Source organism: Miniopterus schreibersii (assembly GCF_964146895.1).
Source record: "Miniopterus schreibersii genome assembly, chromosome: 19".
Lineage (NCBI taxonomy): Eukaryota > Metazoa > Chordata > Mammalia > Chiroptera > Miniopteridae > Miniopterus > Miniopterus schreibersii.
The window spans coordinates 37619364-37642906 of record NC_138119.1 but is presented as its reverse complement, the minus strand read 5'-3'; the positions used below and the strand labels follow the sequence as shown (position 1 = coordinate 37642906).

Sequence of the window (23543 nt, the reverse complement as noted above, 5' to 3'; positions counted from 1 at the left end):
GGATTAAAAAAATTAAAAAATAATAAAATTTAAAAAAAATTATATACAGCATGCAGCAGGCTTTTTATAAAGTTAATACCTTTACAAAAATCCCCACCCCTGACACTGTTTAAGATGTTAAAAGGAAAAGCAAGAGAATGGTGATTTTGCTGGTGTTGCCTTGAATGGGAAGGGGCTGGTCGAGGTAATGGAGGGTCAGAGGTGAATGTAAATGTGCGTGTCTGTCCCAGTTCCTCTGTCATGACGTCACGGGAGTGGAAGAGTGAATGAATGTCGAGGTCCTTGGGTGCGGCGATGAGGACGTCGCAAGGCAGGAGTGGTGGTGAACCAAGTTCCCTGCCTCTGAGCTCAAAGTTTCCTTCCTGTTACACTTGACTTTATATCCTGTCTATATAAGTAAAGAGGAGAAGGGGGGAGGTCATCTTTTAAATCATGTGCCATCAGGTAAAAATAATGCTCTTTTAAAAAAAAAGTCACGTTTCTCTTGTGGCTTCAGGTACCCTCTGGTTGGCGGCCACTTTGTTGTTGTTAGTCCTCAGTCAAGGATATTTTTTCCCATTGATTTTTTTAGAGAGAGGAAGAGAAACATCGATGTTAGACACATTAATTGGCTGCCTCCTTCCTGCACCCCTACCGGGGCCAGGGATCGAACCCAAGACACTTCAGTGTGCCGGCCGATGCTCTCACCACTGAGCAGCACCAGCCAGGGCTGACTGCCACTTTTGGCTGGGCATTTAAGCATCCCAGTTTCAGAAAATCGGTGGTAGTGGAAAGTCACCAAAATATCTTAAGCTTGGATGGTAAACTTGCAAATTAACCAGCTATCAGGTATCACAACCACGCAGTTTTCAAGTATGAAGTCCCGAACTAAATAAGTAGACTCGGCAGAAGGAGAAAGCAAAACCCAAGAGAATTTTGAAGAATGAAATAGCAATCCTTAGAACTAAAGATGAGATGAGTGAGAAGTGTGATTTAGCCCAGATGGCGTGGCTCAGCAGTTGGGCATCGACCTGGGATCCAGGAGAGCTCGGTTCGATTCCCGGTCAGGGCACATTCCCTGGTTGTCGCTCGATCCACAGGGCAGGGTGTGCAGGAGGCAGCCAATCAATGACTCTCATCACTGATGTTTCCCTCTCTCCCCCCTCCCTTCCTCTCTCTGAAATCAATAAAGATGATATTTAAGAAGTTTTATAAGAAGAGTGCTTTAATAATTCTCAGGTTCTACTGGAGGCATTTCTAAGTCTTATGTGACCCAAAGTATACATAATTGGGACTCTCTAAGAAAAAGAATATGGACTTAGACTCAAAGTTAGGTATAGAACTGAGTCCCTAATTGGAAGGGGCCAGTGAGCATGAGGATCTCAAGTTTAAGTTAATTTCCTGGTAAATCTGTCTGGATTATAACCCGTGTAGTGATAGCCCTGCCAGAGTAACTGGGAAGCGTAGCCTTTTAAGAGAGGGAAATACAAAAATTTCAGTTTTAACATTAATGAATTAGAATTAGAAAGGGCCTTTGAAAATATTTAAATACCTAAACAAATTCACAATTTTTTCCCTCCTGGGTGAGTCTGGCCGTCTTAATAGAAGCCTGCAATCCGAGGCAACGTCTCCTGTTACAGATACACACTGTCACGGTTACTCAGGGTTCCTGTGATATACTGTTGGCCATTAATCCACTTTTACTCGCTAAATAGGCTTTTACCCTTCATCTTAGTGGTTCACTTTGCTGCCAAAAAGACATTGATTTCATTCATGGAGAAACACAAGTACCATAAGCAATACTGTCAAATGCCCTTAGCTTCATTGCTGTGACTCCAGGCCTTTACAGGGGCTCAGTCTCAAACCGACCTCTACGTCTAGCTCAGGGCCCATTAGCAGATACTCAGAATGTCTGTGAAAGGGGTGAAGGGCATGTTCTGTGTACAAAAGTGCTCCAAACTACAGGGAATTTTCACTTTTCCTGCACGGGGTTCAGATCATTGGCCTTTCCCAGGCACAGGGAAATTGCTCTCGACGGGATGCATACCTCTCATTCACTTCAATGTGCTTCTCACTCAGTTTTCTGAGTTTGGTTCTCTGGGTTCTCTCTGGAACCCACGCAGATAATTTCTCCCACAGGTTCTAAATGTGCAGACAGGCCATGCAAGCATTGCTCCTATGGCAGCTGGAGGACTCTGTTAATAGGAGACAGTAAACTTCAGGACGAGTATTACCAGGGTCAAAGAGGACACCTGATAATATCAAAAGGTTTAGTTCAACATAAAGACATACCATCTTAAATATATCTGCACCTAATTCAGAGCGTCAAAGTCCATGAAATAAAAACTGACAGAACTAAAAGGAAAAATAGATAAATGCACAATTCTAGTTTGATACAAGTAGACAGAAACTCAGGATATAAAATACTGTTGTATTGGTGAAATACATTTGAGACCTAAATGTAAAAACATGAAACTAGCCCTAGCTGCTTTGGCTCAGTGTTTAGAGCATTGGACTGCAGACTGAAGGGTCCTGAGTTTGATTCCAGCCAAGGGCACGTACTTCGATTGCAGGCTCAATCCCTGGTCCTGATCGGGGCTCGTGAGGGAGGCACCCAATCGATGTGTCTCTCTCACACTGATGCTTCTCTCTCTCTCCCACTCTCTCCCTTCCACTCTCTCGGAAAAGCAATGGAAAAAATCCTCAGGTGAGGATTTTAAAAAAACCATGACAGAACAATGGACAGAATTCACCAAATACACCAATAGATGGTTCACCAAAAAAGTACCTTTAACTAATGAAAAGGTAGTTGTGCTCACCCTAGTAAGAGAAAGTCAGTTTACAACAACACTAATGGGGAGACCTGGAGATTACTATGCTAAGCAAAATAAGCCAATCAGAGAAGACAAGTATCACATGCTCTCATACATGGGATCTAATAAGCAAAATAAACAAAATAGGTCCAGAGACGTGGAAACATGCAACAGACTGATGAATCTTAGAGGGAAGGAGGGGGGACAAGAAGAGATTAAAGAATTTATATGCATAACCCATGGACACAGACAATAGTTTGGTGAAGGCCTGGGGGCTGGGGTGGGATCAGGATAGAGGGGGTCAATGGGGTAGAAGGGGACACCTGTAATACTTTCAACAATAAAGATTTAAAAAAATAGCCAGTTGTTAGCTCAGTGGTTAGAGTGTTGGCCCGAGGACTGAAGGGTCCTGGGTTCAATTCCAGTCAACGGCACGTACCTCGATTGCTGGCTCAATCCCTGACCCTCATCAGGGCGTGTGCAGGAGGCAACCAATCGGTGTGTCTCACATCGATATTTCTCTCTCTCCCCCTTCCACTCTCTCTGAAAAGCAGTGGAAAAATGTGCTCTGGTGAGGATTTAAAAAAACACTAAAAAAACCACACAACCAATCACAGAGACACCATTTCTCAACCATCATTTCATCTAGACTCTCAGATTGTCAGAAATCCAAAAATGTGACCACACTCAGTATTAGACAGACATGAGCAGGTACAGAAACGAAACTAGGAACTCACCAGGGCTGAAAGCCCCACATCCCTAGCAAGGGGCATAACTGGGAAAACAAGAACCTTGTCCCCAGGATAACCTGTCCCCCCCAGCATATTAATGGTCCTATGGTTAGACCCCCTGAGCTTTCCTCCCTAAAGATAACATCCAGGCCTTAGTTGTGTTTCAGCTCCAGGCCCAGAAAAGCAGCAAAACCAGACAAGTGGCTCTGTGACTGCTTCGGGACCAGCTACATTGACTAATGACCCCTTGCCCTGGCACTGACCAATCAGTGGAGACCGAGATCCTGAAAGAACACACCTGGAAGGTTGACGAATATTCTATTGAGACTTTCCCCTAAGACTTCCCTAAGATTCCTACCTGCAAGAGTGTCATAAATACTCTCAGGACGAAGGACCCAGCATGCACTCCCCACCAGGGAAGGCACCAGTGCCATCGCCTTCCCCCTTCTTCCCTCTGAGGGGACCCCAAGAGACTTGCAACCAGGGAGCAATGGGCAGCGGCAGCTCATCCCGGGCTTACGCCCTGAACCTGTCTCCAAGGCCCCTTCTCCCTGACTCCTCCGTGAGCCAGAGCAGCCCAGCCAGGCTCTCCTGTTGCTGCTTCTATGCTCTTACTGCGCCAAGTCTATTTTGCTACCGTCATGGACCCAGTACCCTTTGGTTCAGTGCCGTGTAGCCTTCCCTTTGGACACCCCCATCCCATTTTCCTTAAGTAAATTCCATTTGTCTTTATTTACCAGCTGAGATGGCTATTTCGCTGCCCATGCACCCACCTTAACCTTTCAGTTAGCATGGCTGTGACTTGTCAGACACCTCCATTTATCACTGATGGCAAGGCAAGACTGAGCCCATGCAAGGGGATCTGCCATTATCCAATGGAATTATATATGAAAATCAATCTTCAGGACACGACCTGGACGGGACAGTGTGAGGAGAAGAAAACACTTCAGTTCTCACTGGAAACATTCAGACGGCCATCTCTTCCCCTGCGGGAACTGCTAAACTGCAAAGCTATTTTCTCCCCACTCCCACCCCCGGGGTTCCTCCCAGTCACTATGTTAAGCTCTGGGATCCAGGGTTCCTCCCAGTCACTATGTTAAGCTCTGGGACCCAGGGTTCCTCCCAGTCACTATGTTAAGCTCTGGGACCCAGGGTTCCTCCCAGTCACTATGTTAAGCTCTGGGACCCAGGGTTCCTCCCAGTCACTATGTTAAGCTCTGGGATCCAGGGTTTCTCCCAGTCACTATGTTAAGTTCTGAAATCCATCCACAACCTTGCTGCTGCAGTTGGGTTGAAGGAAGGAGCCTTCAGCCCAGGTTTGCCATCTTGTCCCCAAAGGGTCAGTTTTTAAAGATGTTTCACTTTTTTAAAGATAATTTTGCTTTATCGAGGTATAGTTGACAAAGTTGTTAAGAGTCAAAATGTGCGTCCTGGTGATTTGACACCTGTATACATTGTGAATGATCCCCCATCCAGATAATCAACACCTCCATCTTTTGTGTGTCTGCGTGGTGAGAACTTGTAAGTTCTACTCTCTTAGCAAATTTCAAGTCTACAAAATTACAGCATTCTCAATGACAGGCACACGTTTTACACATTCAAGTTCTGGAATCCAGGGTTTCTCACAATCACTATGTTAAGTTCTGGGATCCAGGGTTCCTCAGACCTAGTTCACTTTATAGCTGAAAATCTGTGCCCTTTTACTAACCTCCCTTATTTCCCCCATCCTCCCAGCTCCTAACAACAAGTCTTCTTATAATTTTTTTTTTTTAAATCCTCACCCGAGGATATTTTTTCCATTGCTTTTCAGAGAGCATGGAAGGGGAGAGAGAGAGAAACATCGATGTGAGAGAGATACACCGATTGGTTGCCTCCCGTCTGCGCTCCGATTGGGGCCAGGGATCGAGCCTACAACCAAGATACCTGCCCTTGGCTGGAATCGAACCCAGGACCCTTTAGTCCTCGGGCTGACACTCCAACCACTGAGCGAAACTGGCCAGGGCATAACGACAACTTTTCTGTGTTTCTGTGTTTGCTTTTTTTTTTTTTAACCTAGTATAATGCCCTCAAGCTCCATCCATTTTGCACAAATGGCAGGATTTTCTTTTTTCTTGTGGCCAAATAATATTCCATTGTATATAATATACCACATTTTTCTTTGTCCACTCATCTGTTATTTTTATATATTGGCTATTGTGAATAATGCTGCAATGACATGGGGATGAGATATCTCTGTTACATCTTCTTCTCCTTCCATTTTCCTTTGGATATACACCCAGAATTGGAATGGCTGCATCATATCATAACTCTATTCATTTTTTGAGGAAGCTCTATACTGTTTTCCATAGTTGCTGCACCAGTTTACATTCCCACCAGCAGTGCATGAGGGTTCCCTTTTTACACATCCTCACCAACACTTGTTATTTTTTGTCCCTTTGATAATAGCCACTCTAACAGTTGTAAGGTGATACTGTGCTTTTGATTTGCGTTTCTCTGATAATGTTGAGCACATTTTCATGTAGCTTGGACCTTTTATATGTCTTCTTTGGAAAAATGTCTGTTCAGTTCCTATGCCCATCATTTAATTAAATTGCTCTCTTTTTGCTGTTCAGTTGTATGTCTTCTTTATATATTTGGATATTAACCCCTATCAAATATATGATTTGCAAATATTTTCTCCCATTCCATAGGAGGCCTTCTCATTTTGTTGTTTGTTTTCTTTTCTGTGCAGAAGCCTTTAGTTTGATATAATTTATTTTTGTTTTTGTTGCCTTTGTTTTGGGTGACAAATCCAAAAACATATCACCAACACCACTGTCAAAGAGCTTACCCCTATGCTTTTTTCTAGGAGTCTTATGGCTTCAGGTCTTTAATTTATTTTGAATTGATTTTTGTGTATGCTATAAGATAGGAACCCAATTTTGAAACTGGACACAGGGGGTCTGGGCTGCCTGTTGCTACTTCATCCAATTAAACAGAGACAAAGTTGCATCATATATGTGCATTTATTCCAATAATGCCAGCAAAATGGGAGAGTAGAGGGATTTGCCCACATTAAAATATGCTCCGCCCTTCCCTTATTAGCTGGCTGGTTAACTAGGGGTGAGGAAGAAAGGCTGCGTGCAAGGGGGAAGGGGTGGAGGACGGCTGCAGGGCCTGTGGTCCATGTGTCTCCTTCCAGGATCTTGAAGTCCAATAACAAGGTAGTTAATTTTCAATGTTGTTAAAACCCAGTTCCACCAGTTCCTGGCACCTGAGAATGGTGAGCAAACTCCCGGGGGGGAGGGGGTTTAGGCTCCAGGCACAGCAATCAAATCAAAGTGCATCCTGTCCTTTGCCTGTTCTCAAAATACATTTTCTTTTCTGAGCGATGGACCCAACCAGGCCCCAAGGTGTCTATTATCTTTTTACAGCTCTGTTTTTCTTCTTGCAGCACATCCTTCAGTTTCCCAGGGTCTGTAGGAAAACTTATCTATAGTTAGTAAGGTAAATAATCATTAAACAACCATGGTCCTGTTCCTATTAGGTACCCTCCCCCCTTTCACAATGGTTAACAGAGCATGATTAACATCTCTGCCCCCAACAGTTTCATTATTGTGGCTGTCCAGTTTTCCTAACATTATTTATTGAATAGACTTTTCTTTCCCCATTGTATATTCTTTTTTCTTTTTTAAAAAATATATCTTTATTGATTTCAGAGAGAGGAAGGGAGAGGGAGAGAAAGAGATAGAAACATCAATGATGAGAGAGCCATTGATCAGCTGCCTCCTGCATGTCCCCAACTGGGGATCGAGCCCACAACCCCGGGCATGTGCCCTGACCGGGAATCAAACCCGACCTCCTGGATCCTAGGGCGATGCTCAACCGCTGAGCCACACCGGCCGGGCCCATTGTATATTCTTGACTCTTTTTTTTAATCCTCACCCAAGGATATGTGTTTATTAATTTTTTTTTTTCTTTTAGAGTGAGGAAGGGTGAGAAAGAGAGACAGACAGACAAACATCATTGTGAGAGAGAAACATCGACCGACTGCCTCTGGTACTCACCCGGACCCGAGATCGAACCACCCGAGATCAAACCAACAACCTAGGCATGTGCTCTGATCGGGAATTGAACCCAGAACCTTTTGGTGTATAGAACGATGCTCCAACTGACTGAGCACCTGGCAGGGGTTTGGCTCCTTTGCTGTAAAGTAATTGACCGTATATGTGTGGGTTTGTTTCTGGCTCTCTATGCTGTTCCATTGATCTATGTGTCTGTTTTTATGCCAGTGCCATACTGTTTTGATTACTATACTTTTGTGATATAGTTGGAAATCAGGAAGTGTGTTGCCTTTAGCTTTGTTCTTTCTCAAGATTGTTTTGGCTATTTGTGGTCTTTTGTGGTACCACATGAATTTTAGCGCTGGTTAATCTCTTTATGTGAGAAATGCCATTGGAATTTTGATAGGGGTTGCACTGAATTTTAGATTTCTTTGGGTAATATGATATTTTAACAGTATTAATTCTTCCAGCCCATGAACATGAAATATCTTTCTATTTATTTGTCTTTTTCAATGAAACGAGTAGGATAGACAAAAAAGAAAAATCTTAAAAACAGCAAGAGAAAACTGATATACCCTATGTAGTGGAACAACAATAGAATTAATAGCTAATTTTGCATAAGGAATCGTGGAGACCAGAGAGCTAGTGGAATGATATATTTGACCCTCTCCCAACCTCTCAACCAGGAATTCTATAGCCAACAAAACCATCCTTTCAAAAGGAAGTTGAAGGTGGAGGTGGGCAAAGAGAGGGAAAATGGGGGACATCTGTGATACTGTCACCAATAAAAAATAAAATAGCCTGGCTGGCATGGCTTAGTGGTTGAGAGTCGACAGGTCACAGTTGATTCCCAGTCAGGGCACATTCCTGGGTTGCAGGCTCAGTCCCCAGTAGGGGGCGTGCAGGAAGTAGCTGATCAGTGGTGACTCTCATCACTGATGTTCCTGTCTCTCTCCCCCTCTCCCTTCCTCTCTCTGAAATCAATAAAAATGTATTTTAAAAAATAATAAAATAAGAAGTCATGGGATGTAATGTATAGCACAGGGAGTATGTCAGTAATATCATGATAACTATGTATGATGACAAATGGTTACTAGACTTATTTTTTTTATATGTTTTTATCAATTTAATTTTTTATTTTTATTTTTTTAAAATATGTTTTTATTGATTTCAGAGAGAGGGAGGGAGAGGGAGAGAGAAAGATAAAAACATCAATGATGCATCATTGATTGGCTGCCTCCTGCATGCCCCCTCCTAGGGATCAAGCCAGCAACCTGGGCATGTGCCCTGACCCGGGATTGAACCGCGATCTCCTGGTTGGTGCTCAACCACTGAGCCATGTGGGTCGGGCTGTTTTTATTAATTTTAGAGAGAAATGAAGGGAAAGGGAAAGAGAAAGAGAAACATCGATGTGATTGAGCCTGCAACTTGGGCATGGCCCTGACTGGGAATCGAACCGGTGGCCTTTTGGTGCATTGACAATGCTCAGCCCACTGATGCTCACTGGCCAGGGCAGTTACTAGACTTACTGTGGTGAATATTCCGTAGGGTCCATAAATGTTGAATCACCATGCTGTCCACCTGAAACTAATACAATATTGCTTGACCACTACAATTTTTAAAAAATAAATGAAAATAAAGAAAAAAACAGAAGTTGAAATAAAGATACTACCGGAAAAGCAAACACTCAGAGCACGTGTTACCAGCAGATTCACTATACCTACTAGAGCTTGTTGGGTGGTAATGAGAACATGAGATCCCAGCTGTGTAATGCCCACAAGAGACACGCTTTAGATTCACGGACACCAGTAAGTTAAAATTAAAAGAAGGAGACTATGTAGAATGTTGTGAGTGAAAAAGGGGCAGCAAACCTGGGGGCTCCGAGGGCTACCTGGCAGGCCCGAGAAGCTCAGGACTGAAAGTAACCACCCAGGGTGGTCTGATCACAAATTCCAAATCCGTCAGGTTCTGGCAGGCAGCCACGTCCCAGGCCTATAGCTTCCTTAGTAAAAAGTTAATCTTTACCATAAGCAAGCCCTGTCCACTTTTCATCTCAAATAATTTACCTTCGAAATTCTAGAGTCATCTTTTCCAAACCCCTCTGAGTTGCAGCTACTGAGCACTAGACTTACTGTTACCCTGTTGCCTGCATACCATCTATATGTGCTGTAAATGTGAATTATTAACTATCCTGTACCCACTGATGTCACAAGTGTATGTCTCTCCATTTTACATTTTATCCAAACTAGAGATTTCCCTGCTTTGCTTTCTCCTGCCCCCAAAATCCACCACCCACGAACTGCATGTACCTTCCTTCTGTTCTCTCCTTTGATTCTAAATGCGTCAAAGGAACTGACATTCTCCTAGGCATTTCCTCAGTCCCTTGGGATCTTGCTTCCGGGCATGTCCTCAAAAATTTGGCTGAGTCCCGGCTGCTATGGCTCAGTTCGTTGGCTGTCATCCCATGCACCAAAAGGTTACTGGTTCGACCCCAGTCAAGGGCATGCGTCTGGGTTTTGGAATGATTGATGTTACCCTCTCACGTCAATGTTTCTTTCTCTCTCTCGCTCTACCTCTTCCTTCCTCACTCTCTAAAAAAATCAATAAACTATTAAACATTTTTAAAAATTTGGCTCAAATAAACCCTTATAAAATCTTTCTATCAGTTTGGATATTTTTTCATCGACAATGTAAACAGTAATCCTAAGTAAGCTGGCTATATTAGCATCAGTCAAAATAGGTGTTAGGACAAAGAATATTCCTAGAGATAGAGACATCTCATAATGAAAAAAGGTCAGTATATAATGAAAAAAGGTCAGTATATAAAAACATATAACAGTCATAAAGGTGTGTGCCCCTAACTAGAGAGCCCGAGAACATGGAGAACAAACGTGATATAGCAGAGAGGGAAAACAAACAATTTCACAGTTTTAGATTTTGATACTTGATTCTCAGAGCTTGGCGGCCAGGACCAGTGACTCGAAGACCTCCACCCAGGAGGAACGTGACTGACCAAGAGCTGCAGCTAAGGCCCTCTGAAATAAGTCACTGCCTTTGCCAGCTGGCCGTGCTTCCCGACGGCTACAGGACAGTAATCCTGGGAGAAATGAGGCTCTTCTGACTCTCAGAGACTTGGACTCACTCAGGGACTCCCAACAGCTTGGCCGAGCCTTTCTTCATCTGCACTGAAGTCTAGGCTCCTTCCCGCCCCCTTCCTTCTGGCTCCGTCACTCGGCATCGGGCCTGCGCCGCAGTCTGACGGCTCTCTCCCAGGCTCCCCAGCTCTCTCCCTATTTTCTCTCAAGCAATACCCTGTACGTTTAATCCCATCTTGGTATCTGCTTCTTAGACGACCAGGAACGGTACCAAGAGTGTTCCAAGAACATGGGTGGTCAGCTAGGGCTTTGGGACTGGCTCACCGACCCCTCAGCAGATAAAGAGGGAGCTGTCCAGGACTGGAAATGGGATGTGGCACCAGGTGGTGGTGACCAGGGAAAATGTCCCAGTGGAGGAAGAAGCCGTGGCAGGGGCAATGTTTCAGACCTTTCACCCCAAAACATGGTTACCAGTGCCTGCGAAGACAGTGGACTTGGCCATTACTGCTAAGTTGTAGCAATAACTCTGTTAGCCGACACTTACTGGGTAAGCGTGAGAATCAGAGGACGTCGGTGGCAGCTTTGAAGAGGACCTGACCTCATGCAGAGGGCAGGCACATCCGAGCAGCGGTGGAGACCCCATTGCTGGAGCCTTAGAGCTCCACAGTGTCTTACCGGTCAGCCACAGCAGGCGCGTTAGGAGATGCTAGGGCCTTTGTGACATGCCCCTGGGCTCCTGAGATGTGAGTGGGGACACCTGGACGGAAGCCTTGGAAGACACTGCCTCTGCAGCCACGGTGCCCGCACCCTCTGTGCTTGCAGAGCTGGCATGCTCCCTGACAGGAGCTGACGCTGCTGCTGAGCTGTGCTCCCTCTGCCTGCCCTCGCACTTACCCAGCTCCTTCCCTGGCTCCACGCTGGCTGGTGCCTGGGCTGTGCTGGGTGTGAGCAAATTATACTCACAATTCTACTTGTGTGCCTGTGCGCACACATGTTTTCCTGGGGACTCGGTTGCTTTTGTTAGTGATTTTAGACTCTGACTAAAAGTATTTCTGAAACACTAGGTTCCATCCTTCAAAGCCTTCGGCCCCCTGGCCACCAGGAGCAGCTGTAATTTCATTATGGAGCAGAGTCGAACTCATCTGCTCTCCTAACAACCTGGGCAGGGAGAGCTTGCCCCCGGAGGCGCAGGTGACCTCTGCCACATCCATGTGCACGCTGGACAGGCTAGCCTGCTCAGCCCGCTGGCCTCCTCTCCTCCAGTGCCAGGCGTGCCCCCAGCATGTCTCCCGAGGAACATCGAACCTGCTGTCCTTGGCCACCGGTCTACATCCGAGCCACCAGCTTGAGTGTCACTCTTCCCCTGAGGTGGACGCCACCAGCTGCACCGTCCTCTGCTTCTCTTGGTGAGGACGGTCGCCAGGGCCGGGCTGGGAGAGGCACTCGGGGCAGCCGTGTGGGGCAGCGCTCCTCCTGAAGGCCCCCCGACCGGTGCCCCAGGTCAGAGGCTCCTTACATATCACACCCACGGGGCCTCCTGTCTCACCTTAGTCCCGGCACCTTCACACCAACACATCCGGTCGCCCAGGGTGAGGGAGGGATAGACGCAGATTATTCACTGGTATTTACAGGCAGTCCTTGCAGAGAAGCAGACGTCGAGGGCAGTAGTCTGGTGACAGGTGGAGAAGCAAAGGGTCAGACACAGTCTGAGATAAGGGCTGGGGGCTGGATGAAGCTAAAGGGCTTGAACTTGGAGCGTTCCCACCGCGGGAGCCGTGCCGAGAGCTTGCTGTTCTCAGCTGCTGGAAGCTCGCTGGGCAAGACAACCGAACTCCTGCCCAGCTCAGTCTTATTTTCATAGAATCATCTTAGAAAATTCCAATATGAGGAGCGAGAAATCCAGAAAACCTCCATGGAACCGACACCTGTGTGTGAGCTTTTTCCAAGTCTGGGAAGGCTCCTTGGGGCGTCGGGGCTCTGAAGTGGGGCCGACTGAAACGGGGAGGCCCTTGTGCACTTGATGTCTTGTGCGGGGAAGGCTGTGTGTGCAAGAATCAGAACATCGAATTCAGCAAAATGAGCAACTTGCGTTCGAGTGTGTTTCGCAGGTCACAGTCCTCGGCCCTGTCGTTTTCACCGCCCTCTCTCTGTGCCTTGGCCCATTTCTGTTCCCAGGTCCGAAGCCTGCTGGTTGAGACCTATTTTAAAACAGCTTTATTGACATATCATTCATCTACAGTTCACCAATTTAAACAGTACAATTCAGTGGTTCTTCCGATAGTCAAAATTGTGCGACCAAAGCGACAATCGAAGTCAGGCAGCCACTCCCAGTCCCCCAAGCCCCACCCAAACTCCCTAGCTGTAGGCAACCTCTGATCTACTTTCTAGATTTGCCTATTCTGGATATTACCTTTTTTTTTTTTTTTTTAATCCTCACGAGTATATTTTTTCCATTGCTTTTCAGAGAGAGTGGAAGGGGGAGAGAGGGAAACATCAATGTGAGAGAGAGACATCGATTGGTTGCCTCCCACACGCAGCCGACCGGGGCTGGGGATCGAGCCTGCAGCTGAGGTAAGTGCCCTTGGCTGGAATCCAACTTGGGACCCTTCAGTCCAAGGGCCGACGCTCTAACCACTGAGCAAACCAGCTAGGGCTGGACATTATTTTTTAACCTTGGGGTTTAGGAATCCTTACCTTGAGACTCCTAATCCCTACATGGCGGGGATTCAGGATAAATCCGAGAGCTGCGGTAGAAACAGAAGGGGAGGGAAACCATATTTATTTAACAGCTGCTCTGTGACAATAGGGCCTCATAGTTTCACAACCACCCTACACGCCAGGTATCATTTAACGGTTGAAGAAATTGAGGCCTTTAGAAATTAAGAAACTTGACAAAGGTTATAAAGTTCAGTGGCAACACAAAAATGTAGCCCTCGCCTGGCTGGTGTGGCTCAGTGGTTGAGCACTGACCCATGAACCTGGAGGTCACATTTCAATTCCCGGTCAGGGCACAAGCCCAGGTTGCAGGCTTGACGCCCAGCAGGGGACCTGCAGGAGGCAGCCGATCAATGACTCTCATCATTGATGTTTCTCTCTCTCTCTCCCTTTCCCTTCCCCTCTCCGAAATCAATAAAGACATTAAAAAAAACACACCCAAAAACGTAGCCCTGCTTTTCTGAGTAGAGCTCATCTTTTCTCCAATAGGTCGGGGCTCTGGAGTCCCCTGGAGGGCTTGTCAAACACCTTCCTCCCCCAGAGTTTCCAGTCGCTAGTTCTGGGGTGGGGCCCAAAGATTTGCATTCCCGATGCTGCCGGTGCCCCTGTCCGAGGCTGAGCTTCAACCAGACTCAATGCCTGACCATATCTGAGATCACGATTAAGATCACAGAGCCAGCCCGGCCAATGTGGCTCAGCGGTTGAGCCTCAACCTATGATCCAGGAGAGCTCAGTTCGATTCCCTGTCAGGGCACATGCCAGGGTTGTGGGCTCGATCCCCAGTGGGGGGCGTGCAGGAGGCAATGGATCAATGACTCTCTCATCATTGATGTTTCTCTCTCTCTCTTCCTCTCTCTTCCCCTCTCTGAAATCAATAAACACATTAAAAAAAAAAAAAAATCACAGAGCTAGATGTGAAGTGGCATCGGTATCATCTGGTCCTCTTTGCAGAGCCTTACCTAAGATCTGCCAGAGCAGGGCTAATTGATAAACAGCACAAAGTAGTCACTTTGCAAGTATATGACTGTCTAACCACTATGCTGTACACCTAATAAAAATAATGTTGAATGTCAACTGTAACTGAAATGGAATAAAATTTTTTTATAAAGGCAGAAAGTAGTTAGAAAGGCAATACAGAGAACTAAAATGCTTCGGAGATGTGCTGAGGTGTAATAACCTATTTTCTGCTGGGAAATGTGATAAGAAATTGAAGAAGTAGCCACGGTTTGTGAAGCACCGAGGGGAAGAACTTTCAGGTTGGAGGCCCCGTGCAATGTTCCTTGCCTCCTTTGGAACTGTAGCTGCTTAAGGGGAGAAGGCAGGCGGGTGACTGTCAGCAGCAATGTCTCCGCCTTGGCTGCGGCCGCAGCTGCACACTCACGCTGACCTCGCCTTTCTGTGTGAAGGAGGCCAGGGCTTGATCAGGCTGAGATCTGCATGTATAAAATAAATGGTCGCAGATATCGAGAAAATGTAGTTCCTTGAATCTGTTCTAACGCTTGATTTTATTGAAAATCTTTTTTTTTTTTTCTTCGTGGAAGGAGGACAGCAAAAAAAAAAAAAAAATCACTTAATTCAGAATCTGCGGTAATTGCCGCGGTAGGCTCAGACGTTACTTGAACATCCTAGCTCTGGGATTCGGTGACCAGGCTCCCCAGAGGGGATGACACAGCGCATAGGGAATAGCAGGCTGCCTGCCTGGCTTTATGGAGAGCCAAGATGCAAAAGTCCTTGCGGAGGGCGCCAGTGCTGGGCAGTATGCCCAGTAATGTAATGCTCAGTAATGTAATGGGTATGCTCAGTAATGTAAATGGACATGGTGACTTACGTGTGGGTAAGCTAGCCCTGGGGACAGGAGAGCAAAAGTACAGCAAAGTGCAGAGGACCGCTGGAAATCTCTGTTCACTAGGCCTTGACTTTATATAGACAGCTTTTGCTTTTGTTTTATGTATTTTAACTCATGTGCAGAAGTCAAATATTATTATAAATGGTGCAGAGATGTGCAGTGAGTTAGCTTAGTTAATGAGTTGGTTTAACTAGTTAATAGACATTACTTAGAATGCCTGGAAAACAAAGCTTTCAGAAATAAGAGTAGTAACGGCACAAGCACAATCCAGGGAATACCGCCTTTCCTTCCAAAGTGGTGGAGGTACAGTTCACTTGTTGGTGCTTTCTTGCCTCTTCCACATCCCCCCTCCCTCCCTCGCTCCCTCCCTCGCTCCCTCCCTTCCTTATGTACCCCGTATCTGATGCTTCCCGCTTGCCCATCACTGTGTTTAGAGGCCCTTAGGAATGTACAAATGATACACGGTGTCTCTTCATGCACTCAACAAATATTTATTAAGGCCCTATTTTGCGCCAGAAACTGTTCTAGGTGCTGGGGTATAGTAATTAAAAACAAACAAACAAACAAAAGCAAGAAATGTATCAACCTGTTGAAGCCACATAAAACTAAGCAAAGGGCTGAAACAAGTGCTGTAACAAAATGTTGTGCTGGCTGGAGGGAGGAGTAGATGCCTAGTGTGAAAAAACAAGTGTAGTACAAAGTGAACGGTAGAATTTAGGCGTGTTTACTGTAAACTCTCCTAACTCCTTTTGAAAATGTGTAAGATAAGACATTGTGGGGAAAGCGATAGGAATGATAAGGGCAGAGGACATTTGGGAGAAGTTCTTGGAGGATGTGACATTGTTTTACCTCGCTCTTCTTCCTCTCAGCTACTTAACATCCCCTTAGCTATGAGTCAATCAAGTTCAGAATTCCCTGGGGCCTGATCTTGGGCTAAGACCCCTGCAGATAAGTCCTTGCGGATGTCAGGGCTCTTTAGTGGAGGAAAGTCACCCGGGAGAAGCCCACTCACAAATGAGCGCAAACCCACCCGCCCCACAGCCCTTTGGGAAGGCACCTCCTTCTAGCTAACTACAAACGTAGGAAGAACATTTGTGTTTTCTAATACTTTTCTTTTTCTCTTCCAACACATACATATTGGTCTAGACTGTGCCAGGCACCATTCTCAGAACTTCACATATAATAATCCATTTACAACTCACGACAATCCTGGATAATTGCCATCATTATTTATTCCCATTTAACAGACAGAACACTGAGCCTGGGGGGCTGGAGGGGGGTGACTGCACGGAAACGCAAATGCAGAAATCTGGCCCAGAGGTGCAGGCGGCTCTGGGTCCCAGGCAGATGCTGCCTTTCTAACTCGGTAGGTCCGTCTCTGAAAAACCAGTTCAGGTAAAGCTGTTAATGGGTTGACAGGGCGTTAATTATTATGTTAGTGTTCGCACAAACCCTGCGCCCACAGAACCTCGGATTTCAAACTGCGGTTTGAAAGGGCGCTGATGTCAGGAGGGAGGGCGCCCCTCAAAATGACCCTTCTCCCTGGAGTCGCCTGTGAAGGAGGATGGTCTGGGGATTTCCAAGAGAGGAAATGTTTAAAGCCAGAGGCTGACAAACATTATAAATGTTTAAAGCCAGGGAGGGGAAAAAATTTTCATTTTCGGAAAACACAAGTTTTCGGCCTGGATAACGGGTGACCGGCTCACTCTTTGTTTCATCGCAACCCTCCCAGCTGTTCCTCAGCCCCGGGCACTCCCGCCGCGCCGCCCTCCGGCCTGCGGTCCGCGCAGGAGGCGGCGGGCGCGCACTCAGCCACTCGCCGCGCGCGTCGGGGCGGAAGGGTTCGCCGCGGGGCGGGGGCGGGGGCGGGGGCCGGGCTCCCCCAGCCCGCGGGCGGCGGGGGCGGGGGCCGGAGGGCGGGGCCGGGCGGCCGCCCGCCGCGCGCGGGCGAATGGCAGCGCGCCGCCCGCGGGATTGGAGCAGCGGCATCACGCTGCACCGCCGGGGATGTGAGCGGCCGCCGCGGCGCGCTCGGCACTCGCTCCTCGGGCCCGCAGCCCACACCGGCTCCGAGCGGCGGCGGCGGCGGCGGCGGCGGCCTCCGGGGCGGCGGCGGCGGCGGGGCGGGGGAGCCGGCGGCGGGCGGGGAGCGGGGCGCGAGGGCGCGAGGGCGCGTGCGTCCGCGCGCACGGGCGGCGGAGGAAGGGCGGCGCGAGCCATGGCTGGGGACAGCGAGCAGACCCTGCAGAACCACCAGCAGCCCAGCGGCGGCGAGCCCTTCCTGATCGGCGTCAGCGGAGGCACGGCCAGCGGCAAGGTACGGGCCGCGCTCCCCTCCCCGGGCGCGCCTGTGGCGCCGGCCGCGGGCCGTGGCCGCTGCTGCAGCCACCGCGTGGCCCGCGCGCCCGCTGGCCGCGCTCCAGCGCCGGGTCTCGAGCGCGGACTCGGGGCGCTGCGGGCAGGCTCGGGGCCGCGAGGGCTCGGGCTGCCGGCCACCCCCCGAAGGGTCCTTCCCCGGCGCCGGCGGCTCGGGCCGGGGTCCTGTGGGGGAGGGGCGGAGGCGGGCGCTTATTGTTTTGCCCGTGCTCTCGCCGCTGCGGGGCGGGCTCGGGGTGGGCCCCCGGCGCCCCGGCGCGTCCCCTCCGGCCAGCGTGGTCGTGCGCCCAGCGGCGCAGCCCGGTGCCGGGGCGGAGCGGTGGGGACCTGGCCGAGGCGCGAGAGCGCGCGGGCGCGTCCGGGAAGACGAGCCCGCTTCGGCTGGGACTGCAGGGCTTTCCGGGGAAAATCCTGAGAGCCACAAAGGTGCGGTGACATCAGTGACATGAGACAGTCGAGGCGCCCCTTTCTTCTGGCCGCAGGGGAAACGTGGCCGGCTTCCAGGAGAAAGTTGCCTTGACTCCGCGCTCTGGACGCCGGGGGCGTTCGCGCGGGCCTCGGAAGGGGCCCCCCCGGGGCCGGGCCCCCCAGCCTGCTCTCTGTGCCGTCCGCCAGGAGAGACGGGGAAGTGCTCTCCTCCTTACCCGGGCTTTCCCGCAGGTGGGCGCGGGTGGAGCCCCCAGATGTTCCTTCACTGCCCTCGCTGCCTTGGGGGTGGCCGCGGCTCCACCTCCGTCCAACTTGCCGGGAGCGGGGCTCCCGAGGGCGCGGCCGCGGGCGCCTCCGGGCGGGAGCGCGGAGCTGGAGGCCGCCGGCGCCACGCGGCCGCCACGCGGTGCCCGCCACGCGGTGCTCGCCCGCAGCCGCCTGGCGCGGCCCCTCCATTTTGGTTCCACGGTTCCCTCCAGGGCCGGACTGACCGAGCGATTATTGGACCCGGTCCCCAGCTCCCTGCTCGAGGTCCCTGGCGTTCGTGCTGCGTTCGCCCTGCGCGAGCATTTTTAAAACGTTTCCCATGTTCTCTGACAGTGGGGCTGTTACTAGTCACTCGGGAGACCGGGCGCCCCGCCTGCCGGGAGCGCCACCTGCTCCGGGAGCTGCGTCGGGGCCCGTCCGCTCGGCCCCTCGCGCCCCTCAGCTCTGTCCCGGCTCCTCGCGCGGTGCCCGCCCGGTAACCGGCCCGCGTTAACCGGGGCCCGGGAAGGAGGCCGGCTGGAGGGGCGCGGCGAGCAGAGGCGCGGTGACCTTGGTGAGCATCTAAATAATTTAGTCACTGCCGAGGTGGAAACAGCTCCGGTCTCCTCGTGTGTTTCTCAGGCATCGCTGTTCTCAGTTGACAATCTGAGTTGATAAACTGTCCAGTGGGGGGGAGCGCTCCGGCCGTGGGGGGCAGGGCTAACTGCTGTCCCTGTTTCCTATGGACACAGGGTTATAGAAACTTCCAGGAAAGGGTCTGTTTTCATGCAGTTTTCAAAGTCTGTTGTGCATTTTTGACATTGATAAGTACTTTGTCATTGCTTAAGGTTGTTTTATAATTTAAAAAAAAGAAGTCCAAAAGAACGTTGACTTATCAAATTCCATATTGTAGTTCGCGTGTTGCACCTATATCTTGGTTCTGCTGTTACAGCCCTGCTGCCTTTGGTCCGGTGAACTCCAGGTTCCTCTCTTCTTTACTGAGGATGGTCAGCATCAACAAACTGGACATTTGTTAGAAGTCTCAGGCCCGTGTATTGTAGTGCAGGAGGGTCTGGAAGCAAGGTTGACACTCCATCACCTGGGTTTTTTATTACAAATGGGCCTGTTAAAGGAATTTGGGAGAAGGCAGAGGCCTAAGAGCATCATCAGAAATGACAGCTTGAGCCTTTGGCCGGGTAGCTGGGTTGGTTAGAGCACCGTCCCTGGGGCCAAGGTTGTAGGTTCCATCCCGGGTCAGGGCACAACAAGAATCCACCAGTGAATGCGTAAGTAAGTGGGACAACAAACCGACGATTTGTTTGTTTTTCCCCTCTCTCTCTTGTCCTCTCTTTTAAAATCAATTTTAAAAAAAGGTCAACTTGAGAAGCTCAGAGCCTCTGGAGCCCAGCACTTATTCTCATCACTTGGAGATGAGAGGGACTGTACTCAGATCTGTATTTCGTGGCTCAGCCAGGGCTAGCCCCGTGCTGCCTGTCCCTGCTGCCCCTGTTTTAAGAAGAATGGACTCAGGATGGTGGGGAGGACACACCTTTACGGCTTCAACTTGGAAAGGGGCTACTTGGAGAGGCTGCAGGCTGGTTTCTGAGGTCAGCCTGACAGGAGGTGGGAATGCGGAAATGTGGTGTAGATCCTGACTATTTTCCACTCCCTCCCCATAAGAAAAACCAACTCCTGGTCATCTCTCTAGGGCTCTAATGTTGTGGCTGCCCTGAGCACAAGTATTTTATCTCAGACTAAATTATTTTGGTTTGGAGAAGGCAAAAATATTGGAGTGCCATTCCACAGATCACACTTCCTAGTTTGTTTTGTAAATGGAGACTAATCAGAACTTTTGAGGAAGTTTTGCTGTGCCCACCATCGTGAGAATCTCGTCTGAAAATTGGTGGGTTGAGAAAGTTATTCTGATCCATGTGAAAAACCTGATTCTTGTATTTTTCCGTAAGGGAGGGGCCTAGAGAGAGAGCAAGAAGTAACCCTGGAAGGGAAAAAAAAGAAAAAACAGTTTAAATTTCTTTTTCTGTGTCTCCTCTCCTGTCCATTTTTGCTGCTGTTGCTATTGTGATGTCTTCATGGTCTTTCGCCAGTGTGGTCCACCAGAGTGGCTCTGTCACTGTGCTTTCTGGAAACCTTGCATGACTTCCTGTTGCCCAGACTACAGTCAAATGTTTCAGTACAGTGCAGATCCCCTGAACCCCCAGATGTGGTCCAGGACATTATTTTTCCACTCTTTTCCCTGCTCTCCACCCAGAGGCGCACAGACCCATCTGGGGAGCTGCTTCCACTGATGCTTGGCCCTCGGTCCCCTCTTTGGAATGGCCTCTAGACCTTGCAAGCCTCAGTTCTGTGACTTTCCTCCAGAGAATTTTGTTCTCTATTTCTTTAACCAGAATCATTTTCTGTCTGATGCTCCTATAGGTATACCACATTTTGCCTTGTACTGAAGTGGCTTGTCAACTGTAATAAAAGTTCTGAGTATCCTGTTTGTTTTTGCCTTCATGCTCCTTATGGTATTTATTAAAATGAGTTAGACCATATATTTTTTTTAAACATAATACTGCTTTCATTTTTTAATATGATTTTTAAAAATGTATCTATTGATTTCAGAGAGAGGAAAAGAGAAGGAGAGAGTTGAAGCATCAATGATGAGAGAATCGTCATTGATGGGCTGCCTCCTGCACATCCCCCACTGGGGATTGAGCCAGAAACCCAGGCATGTGCCCTGACTTGGTTCACAGGTCGATGCTCAACCACTGAGCCAAGCTGGCCAGGCCTTTTTTTTTTTTTTCTCAGAGGAAGGGAGAGGTGGAGAGAAACATCCATGTGAGAGGGAAACATTGACCAGCTGTCTACTGTACACCCCCTACTGGGGGCAAGCCCAAAACCTGGGCATGTGCCCTGACCAGGATCGAACCAGCAACCTTTTGGTGCACGGGATGCTGCCCAACCTACTGAGCCACACCAGCCAGGACTAGGCAGACCTTAATTTATAATTACCCTTTCCTTTTTCGAATCATAAAATTATATGAATTAGGACTTCAAGCCATCGGTGGGCTTCAAGCCATATATGACTGTTACTCATGTTGCAGTGACTCAGAAATGAAAAGTGCTCGAACCCTAATCCACTGGCACCACTTATTCAGAGCCTTAGCGTTTCTTTAGCACGTGCCGAATAGATATTTGTTGAGTGAATGTTACTGGGTAGGTGTTGAGGGGAAGTCGGGGACATAGGCAATAGGAGGGGGCGTCTCTGCTGGTGTTTCCTGGTTGGAAGCTGCTGGAACCATCAAGTCCTATATTGTTAAGGCATTTGACTGTCTCTTCCTTTTGAAGTCCGGCCAGTTGATGGATGGCATTGGAAGATAAGGTTAAGGGAATGCTTGACTTGAGGTCACTTATCTAGCAAGTGATAGAACTTGGACTAGAATCAAGATTTTTCCTTTACTAAGTTTTCTCTAGAAGCAATGACTAGTCCTCAGAGGTATTTTTAGGGAGATTGGTCTGACTAATATAAATCAAGAGGGTACAGTGCAGTCCCCTCTGAGGTGTGGGCTGTCAGCTCAGCTCCTGCATGAGTCAGCGCCTGCTTTGGGAACATCCTGCTCTAGACAGGCAGGCCCTGGGCTCCCATAGCCCTGTTCCTGGAACCTCAGCTGCTACCCCATCTGGCCAGACCACTCATTCCACACCCTCCTATCAGGGGCTCCCAGAACCAGGGCACTGGCTGGTCCTTCTGTTTTCTCAGAGCTGGCATCCTGTGCTTTCTACCACCCAAACTGCCAAGGCCATCAAGTCTTGGTTTGGTGTGGCCCTGCCACTCTACCCTGGCTCTCTGCCAGCCACACCCACTGCAGAGCATGCCAGGCTGTCCACCTGCCCAAGGATCTTCACACTTTGGTGTTTGCTGTGCCTGAAATTCTCTGGTTCGCTGCGCCAGCGACTAACATGGTGCCTGAAGACCAACCAGCAGGTCCAGGGCCCCTCCTGCCACTGCCTTTCTCGCAGTGCCTGGCAGCAGCCCTGACTGTCTGTAGCGTGGTTTCTGTGTGGTTTCTGATGCTCACTGTGCTCACCCGACTCCAGCTCACGACTAGAGAGTGCTTAGGCCTTCTGCCCGGTGTCGGCACTTCTTTGTCTAATGGGGCTTTTATGAGATCCCGTGATGCATACAGATTGTATCTGGGAATTTCACTACCTTTTTTGCCAGTGGGCTCTAGGATGGTGCTGTTGGGACTGCTCAAGATCTCTTAAGGTCTCTTAGACATGTCTTAATTTTTTTAATCTTTATTTTTAGTTACTGATTTTGAGAGAGAGAGAGAGAGAGAAATAGATTTGCTGTCCCACTTATTCATGCATTCATTGGTTGCTTCTTGTATGTGCCCCGACTGGGGATTGAACCTGCAACCTTGACATATCAGGATGATGCTCTAACCAACTGAGCTACCTGGCCAGGGCTGTTCTCAATTTTTATATCAGTAAAAGAGGTTGGTGGGTGTATTCTTTTTAAAAAAAGAATAGTTTATTGTTTTTTTTAGAGGGAGAGAGAGAAACATTGATTGACTGCCTCCTGCATGTCCCCTACCTGGGATTCAGCCCACAATCTGGGCATGTGCCTTTGATCGGGAATTGAATTGGCAACCTCCTGGTGCACAGGAGGTTGCTCAACCAACTGAGCCACACTGGCCAGGGCAATCTTTTGATTCTTTCAAAAGCATTTTTTGTGACTAAAAAATGTTTTATTTTGTTGATTTTTATTTTTGGTAAGAACGTTTTTTTCTTTTTTCCCCTTATTTATTTGTTTATTTTAAATATATCTTTATTGATTTCAGAGAGGAAGGGAGAGGGATAGAGAGAAACATCAATGATGAGAGAGTCATTGATCTGCTGCCTCCTGCCTCCTGGACTGGGGATTGAGCTCACAGCCTGGGCACATGCCCTGACCGGGAATCAAGCCGCGATCTGGATCTCCTGAGCCACGCTGGCTGGGCTGATCATTTAATTTTAATATATGTAGCTCTGGCTGGGTGCCTCAGTTGTCTGGAGCAGCGACCCATACACCAAAAGGTTGCAGGTTCCATTGCTGGTCAGGCGCATGCCTAGGTTTCAGGTTCGGTCTCTGGTTGGGGCTTGTGCGAGGCAGCTTCAGCATCTCAGCTGGGTGTTTCTCTCTCTCTCCCCCTTGCTCTCTGTCTAAAATCAATGAAAACACATCCTTGGGTGAGGGTTAAAAATAAATAAATTTGCCCGGCCGG

At 48.7% G+C, this 23543-nt stretch overlaps 1 protein-coding gene across 1 annotated transcript in view; it reads left to right on the top strand.

The window, feature by feature from the left end:
- Positions 1 to 17374: 17374 nt before the first annotated feature.
- The window catches only part of UCK2 (uridine-cytidine kinase 2), a 59111-nt gene continuing 52942 nt past the window's right edge, over positions 17375 to 23543 (top strand). The window contains exon 1 of the mRNA XM_081120537.1: positions 17375 to 17539. Within this exon, the coding sequence (XP_080976663.1) occupies positions 17441 to 17539 (99 nt within the window). The 5' untranslated portion in view covers positions 17375 to 17440. The remainder of the gene's footprint in view (positions 17540 to 23543) is intronic.